Source organism: Penaeus japonicus, unplaced genomic scaffold (assembly GCF_977035675.1).
Source record: "Penaeus japonicus unplaced genomic scaffold, GWHDUDI00000001_assembly GWHDUDI00000017, whole genome shotgun sequence".
In the NCBI taxonomy this organism is placed as follows: domain Eukaryota; kingdom Metazoa; phylum Arthropoda; class Malacostraca; order Decapoda; family Penaeidae; genus Penaeus; species Penaeus japonicus.
In genome coordinates, this window is record NW_028234419.1 from 27,717,277 (window position 1) to 27,724,776 (window position 7,500).

The 7,500-nt window shown below is 34.1% G+C and overlaps 1 protein-coding gene across 3 annotated transcripts in view; it reads left to right on the forward strand.

The window, feature by feature from the left end:
- LOC122245876 (uncharacterized) overlaps positions 1 to 5,753 on the forward strand; it is a 13,505-nt gene extending 7,752 nt beyond the window's left edge. For all 3 annotated transcript variants that reach the window (XM_043003985.2, XM_043003987.2, XM_043003986.2), the window contains exons 7-9: positions 1 to 108; positions 309 to 482; positions 1,245 to 5,753. The exon at positions 1 to 108 is cut by the window's left edge and continues 99 nt beyond it. In XM_043003985.2, coding sequence (XP_042859919.2) covers positions 1 to 108; positions 309 to 482; positions 1,245 to 3,110 — 2,148 coding nt within the window. In that variant the 3' untranslated portion in view covers positions 3,111 to 5,753. The remainder of the gene's footprint in view (positions 109 to 308; positions 483 to 1,244) is intronic.
- Positions 5,754 to 7,500: the final 1,747 nt, after the last annotated feature.

Here is a 7,500-nt window from a genome sequence, read left to right on the forward strand (position 1 = left end):
CTCATGGTCGAGGAGGAGATCCTGGACGACTCGGCTGTGGCAGAGGCAGTAGAGGATGTTATGGAAGTGGATGGGCTAGACCTTGAGGACGCAGATGGATGTGTGCAGGTAAGGTGATGTGGCATTTTTTATCATCACCGAGATGTTGGGATTCTTTCTCGGTACTTCCGTACAAAGTTTGAAGACAGAATTTTAATTAAACAAGAATACAGAAATTGTTTTGTCTTCAATCACAATGTATACGAAAACATGAAAATGCAATTATGGAATGACACATTTTAGTAACTAACTGAATTTCTACTTGACAGATTGGCTCCCTGACACTCCCCAATCTGACTCCGCACAGTCTAGGCGTAGAGCAGGACTCACAGGATGTGAGTGAGGAGCACAACCTGCTTGATGAGGGTGTGGAGAAGTACAAGTGCCGATTCTGCTCTCTGAAAATGTGTGTTTTGGTCGAGGTCCAGAGACATATGCGTGAGGTAAGTTTGTATCAGTCTCTATTTGCTGCGTTGCTCACACAAACTGAATAGAAATTGAAATGGGAAACTGGGTCTTGTATGTTTTTGATTAACCATTGAAATTGTAAACTTTGCTCATTTGGGTAAAGGAGTGTGAACGGAATGCTACATTTAATATATAAAGTAAAGGTATTGTGACACACTTTTTATTTATATATTTAAAAGAGATTATATGCAATATATAGTTTAATAGTCAGAAAAAATTGTCTTAAACTATACTTGTGAATATATTCTTGACCTGTTTTTTCAACCTGATCTTGCCTTTATTTCCTTAATTTGAAGACTCTTAATGACTTGAGTAGGTTTCTTCAGTGAATATAGCATCATGAAATGAAATTGATTGATAGTACATTTAAAAAAAAAGTTATCAGCAGTACAGTGATTGCAAACAGTTTTAGAGAACAGATATAGAGAAAAGATGTAGGCTAACTGAAGCATAAAGTTATTTTAATACTTTTGAATCTTGAAATTGCTATATTGTCCTATTTTCTGCATTACAAGGAGAAATGGTTAATTTTGTATGATATCTGTATGTAGAAGCATTATATATATATGTCTAAAATCTATTCATGCTAAGAGTATCAAGCTCACATGATATTTGTAATTGTTTGGTATTATGTAATTTGTGGTTAAAGATCAAAGTTTAATTAGATAGAAGGTAATATTTTCCTACTGTTTGTATGTTCAATATGTTCTGGAATATATACGGATTTTCTATTTCAGGCACATCCTGATCGATTATATGAGTGTGAAGTTTGTCAAGAAAGGCTTCCAACCAAAGCTGAATTAGTTGATCATCTTGGGCAACATATTGCCTCAGGAGAAAAACCTTACTCGTGCACCATGTGCTCACGGAGGTATGCACTTCCAAGACAACTGAAGGAACACATACGCCATCATATGAACAAGAGTTTTGCTTGCTCCCATTGTCCAAAACGCTTCCGATCTGAACCTGCCCTCCAGGAACACTTCAATCTTCATACAGGAAATAGACCATATGGCTGTGATCAATGCAATAAGAAATTCACATCAAAGCATGTCCTTAAAACACACATGAAAACACACGGAGTACGACATAGACCCCACCAGTGCCGAACCTGTGGCAAACTCTTCCTTACTTCGCATCATTTAACAGACCATCTGAATGTTCACGAGGGAAAGAAAAACTTCATCTGCGAAGCTTGTGGAAAAGCTTTTGCTACCCAGAGGAGTCTAGACTTACATGCTATCACTCACTCTGGTGTCAAGAACTTTGCATGTACAATATGTAACAAACTATTTGCTAGAAAGGGTGAGGTTGAAGACCATGAGAGGACCCATACAGGTGAAAAGCCATTCCAGTGTGAAATATGTGGGTCAACCTTCAGCCAAAGGAGTAATTTGCAATCACACAAGCGAACAACGCACTTCCAAGAGAAGAGATACCAATGTACGCAATGCAGCAAGGCATTTAAGAGGAAGAGACTGCTAGTTTATCATGTTATGAGTGTCCACACTGGTGAAAGGCCTTACAAGTGTGAGCAATGTAATGCAGGTTTTGTATACCCAGAACATTATAGGAAGCATTTAAGAATACATACAGGTGAGAAGCCCTACAAATGTGAAATATGTGGGAAGACTTTCAATTCCAGAGATAATCGCAATGCTCACAAGTTCATCCATTCAGACAAAAAGCCTTATGAGTGTGCACTTTGTGGTATTAGTTTTATGCGTAAACCAATGCTTGCATCACATCTCCAGCAGCATGGGCACACAGAAAATCTGGAAGTATACATGAAAGTCAATCCCCCAACTGTGATTGCAGCTGGAAATGGAGAAGGGGTACCAAGCCCTTCAGGTACTGTAAGAACCATGAAATTAGATGATGAACAAAGTCTTGAACCAAGTTTAGATACACCAGTACAGTTGGTACGTGGTGGTGTACGAGACGGAGAAACAGTTCAAGTGGTTTCAAGGCCAGTTCACATCATTGAAACAGATGATATCCCAAGGTACATTATACACACAACTGGCACAGGTGAGCGTACAGAGGAAGGTGTAGGTCACTTCTTTGCTTCCCTTCAAGGCCAGGTTGTTGAGGTCCGTGCAGAAGACATTGAAAGATACACTGACCTGACTTCTGAGCAGATGACCCAGGTAGCTCAGGTTGCTGCCCAGGTAGTGACAGGACAACCTTCAAATAATGGAATTCAGCAAGTTGCAGTTTCAAGTGACCTTAGACCATTCCATATCCAGCTGGAACCAGCGACTAGGGAAATCACCCTGGAGACACAGCCGGGCACCGCTCGGGAGGTCACCACTTCCATCGGCGTCCCGACTGCCACTGCTGTGACGACGCGTGAAGTAACCTTGCCGTCTGGGAGTCAGGTTCAGGGGACTCCGGGAACGACAGTTTTAGTTGGGAACAGACAAGTACAATATGAAGCAGGTGGACTGGGACAGGGCACACTACGGAAAGTCCTGACGGACAGAGACGAAATACGAACCATATCTGTTCATAATATGACGCCCACCACAGATACCAGGACTGTTAGGACATGGCCACAGCAAACCATAAACACATCTACCCCCAACTTTATTGGAAATTGATGTATCGGCTATATTAATTTGCTTAGAACATCAGTAATTACTAGATGTAAAGCATGATGTTCATTAGGTCAAAAGCTTTAATATGACATGTTTTATATGTCCGTTGTTTGTTCAAAGTATAAATTCTTGTACATGTATACATGACTTCAAATTTTCATGAGATTCCTTTTTAGAAAACTGTTGACATGTTGCAGATGTAAATTTGTATTGACTGTATTTGGTAGGAAGTAAAGTTTTATGACATTACATACATTCCATTTTCATGTAATGAAGGATTTCACTATTTGAAACATGGGTAATAGTCTGTATTTTTGCAGGTTTTTATTTAAGTATGTATATGAATCATTACTCACTGTATTAAAGAAAGATAAGAAATGGTTCCGTTATTCATTTTATTATTTTTTCTTCAAAACTCATTATTTCAAGTATTAGTGATACTAAATTTCATAAAATTTTCTTGATGTGTGTGAAAAAAACTTATTCTATAAACTTAAACGTATCCAAAGGTGCCTTAGAAACTCCTAAAACAAGTATATATATATATATATATATATATATATATATATATATATATATATATATATATATTATATATATTATATATATTATATATATTATATATATTATATATATATGTATATATGTTTTAGAGACAAATTCACATGGCCAGATTGAAATGAAGGTGGTATATATTGTAACAAAATTATTTTTCTCTCCTGGTTAACCAATGCCTTTTTTGATCAAAATGATATATTGTGTGTGTACATGGAACATGATTGTGGAATACAGTGGAATTGTGAAATGCACATAGAAGCTATGACTGGTGATTGTTGAAGTCAAAACATAAATATAACCATATTATATAGGTTTCTGACTTTGAAAAGGATGTACTGGAAATTATATTTTGAACAAGATTACCTTTGACAAAAATAGTATTCAACCATCTTTCTCGAACAGGTGGAGAAATCCTGACATCTTTATGGGAATTAGTAAACTGTCATCAACACTTGTGTATATGAAAGTAGCAATGTAAGCATTCTAAGATCTGTTTACTTTTGAAGAAATTAAGTATATTGTGAATTCTATAATTCTATATTATAGTATAGTGAATCAAAACCTTAAATATTTAGTGACAGAAGTTCTAGCTTTTACAACAGATGCGAATTACAGTCTTGTATACATGCCCCTGTTTTTTGGTGCTTACATGAGATATGGTCTTTTTATTTTAGTGACTGACCATTAAGAAAATGTCCTTATTGTGTATGATAGAATAACGACGATGGATTAAAGGCCCATTGTACTAATAAAGATGATATATTTGATAGCTGTTCACGTTCATATAATGAATGAGGTTTTGTTATTCAAGGCTGTTATGGGAACTTCATATATCTAAAAATCATAGAAACATGTTTATAGAAACCAGTAGAAATAGCATAGAAAAAACCATTGATGGTACTATGCAAGATTTGTTGAAAATATGATTTTTGTTAAATATATGCTTCGTTTGAATACTTAAGTATATTTTACCAAGACAAGTGGATTTTTTTTCTAGGTGAATCAGCAAAGACTGTTGAAGGAAAAGTACATTTCATTTTTGTTTGCTGTCTATATCCCTATTTTTAATAACTTTGCTTTATAGTGATATACATGAAAAAAAAATGCCATTAGCAAGAGGTCTGAGATTATAATTTGTTAAAGCTTTCTTTACATTTCCATATAAGCTGTAATACTAATGGACATGTATATATTTGTTTTGTTTCTGAAAGAAAGATTTAGTCAGCTTATCTCCTCAAAAAAGGCATTTATTTAAACAGAGATGTAAATCTGTGTGGATATTATATATGTTAAGAAAATGTTTTATCAGTTATATATGACAGCTGTTGTTAACTGCTAAATGACTTCTCATAGTTCAATATTTGATAGATTTGGGTTATTTAGTAAAGGGGGAAATTAATGATGTAATTATTGAATTGTAAGACTTTTAAGACAAAGGCCAACATAAAATGATGCACAATGTAAAAAGCAAGGAGAGAGAATATTGGTTTCTGTCCCCATAAGATTTTTTGTTTTAATTTCATTAATCATAATAATACTGGGCATTCATTAATAGTGTAGATGAATAAAGAAGTAACATCAGTCCTGTTATAGATCTGGAATACAAAACTTATTTGTAAGATATTAAGCATCATTAAGGGTTAGTAAATCAGGAGGGCTTAAGATTTGCATATGTTAGAGAGGATTTGGAAACATGTAGATTTAGAGACATGTATTGTTCATGCATTGACAGAAGAGTGTGGAAGAATAAATAGACAAGTTTCTGTGTCAGTGTCTCGATACAGCAATTAGGAATAAAGGCAATGCTAATGATAATGTGGTAAAGGATGAAAAGCAGTAGGTGTTGTATGGTGGCTGAAAGGCAAGTGTAGGAAGGTAAAGATGGAAAAACATATACATTTTAGTGACCTCCATTTTTGATAGTTATACTCATCATTCTTTTCAACAGGTAATTGTTATTTTATGAGAAGGTTTTAGTTGCATTAATCTAAATATGATGGTATATGTACGAAAGATGATATCCACAATATATATAAAATCACATTGTATTTCAGATATATATTTTATCAAATACAACATATAAATGTACTCTGCATTTTGCTAACTATAATACCTAAATCCTGATTAATAAATACCAGAGGTGAATTCCCAAAATAATTCCCATGATAATAGCAATGGGGAAAATTTTGCAAAAGGAGCTGCAATCCATATTATATCATTAAATACTTATTTATATTGAGAGAGAATTTACAGCAAAGAGAGATGAATGACAGCAGAATCTAGAGGACAATAAACAACTGAAAACTGAGAATAAACAAAAAACAATATATATTATGCTATGGATTCCATAGCAAGGCAAACAATGTACATGATTGTTACAGTATGTTGCAGTAATGTAGAATAAATTTTGTTTTATATCATGGATATTTTAATTTTTAATTTTATGATATTGCTAAAAGTTATTTAATACCAAATACACATTGAATGAACAAGATCCCAAATATGAATGAATACAGTCATGGTATTTTCCATGTGTTTTTTAGAAGGGTTAACTTTAGTTTATAGAATACTTGTATGAAGTACCAGAAACATTTTATAAGTGGATCTGTATTTTTATTAGAGGTTTATATATGCAAATACCTATGCTATTCCATAAAAATAGGAAAGGCTAGTCTAAAATATTACTGAATCAACTCAGTGAAATCTGAGGATTATTAATGACTAAATCTAACAATATATATATATATATATATATATATATATATATATATATATATATATATATATATATATATATATATATATATATATATATATATATATATATATATATATCTTTCATGTTATATTCTAACTTCTAAAATTTAAGATTTAAGATTTGCCTGCAGCTACTACATAAGCAGGTCTAAATACCTCACCGCAATTAATGCTAGTTTACAGTAATGAAACACTTTTTTGGTGTTTCTTCATATCCAATGTTGATTTATGGAGATGAATCCACAAATATGATGGCTGCAGTGGTGGAGCTGCAAGGAGGCCCCCCAATTTTAGTTAGATAAATTGGTAGCCTTTCCAGAGAATGTTAATTTCAATCGATATATTCAACAAACACATATCTAAAAAAAATATTTGTAAGCTCAATATACACGAAAAATGGTTAGTGTTCAATTCTCTGAAAATCGAACGTTTGTATTCTGGCGCATATGAAATTGGAAAAAAATCAAAATTTTCTTGGGGAGGGGGGGGGGGCGAGGCTGTGAGAGGTCGCTGAGCTGCCCCCCCTCCCCCCTCCCCCCTTAGGTGTGCCCTCCTCGGTGTCCCCGAACGATGGACACTTTTAATTACGCCGCTAGATGGCAAAACAACAGTTATTAGTTTAAAATTACATCTATTTCTAAACACAGACTTTTCAACTGTATCTGTTCCAACATCTCGAAGACTTTGCTGTTGAGCCTAGATTCATATGATTATTTGTGCACTAACGAAGTTGTGAAAGCCCAAACATAGATTTACATACCATGTGCATGCAACGTTTGTGGCGAATATAATCCCATGAATGAGTCAGCATATTACGCCATATAATCACGCACCATTATATGTGATAAAACAACCAGTAGACAACTTTAAACTTTGTGTAAATGAATACTTGCAAATGTTTTGAAATTGCTTTTGTTACACTGACAAATAGCAAGTTTTTATCAAAATTATTCTGTTCTGCTGGATGTGTAACGCAGCATTCATCACTTAAGAGCAGTCTTCATTAAAAAAAAACACCGTTTCTGCACATTGGATAAAGTTTTCCCTCACGTATTCTAAAAAAACAAGACTATACAAA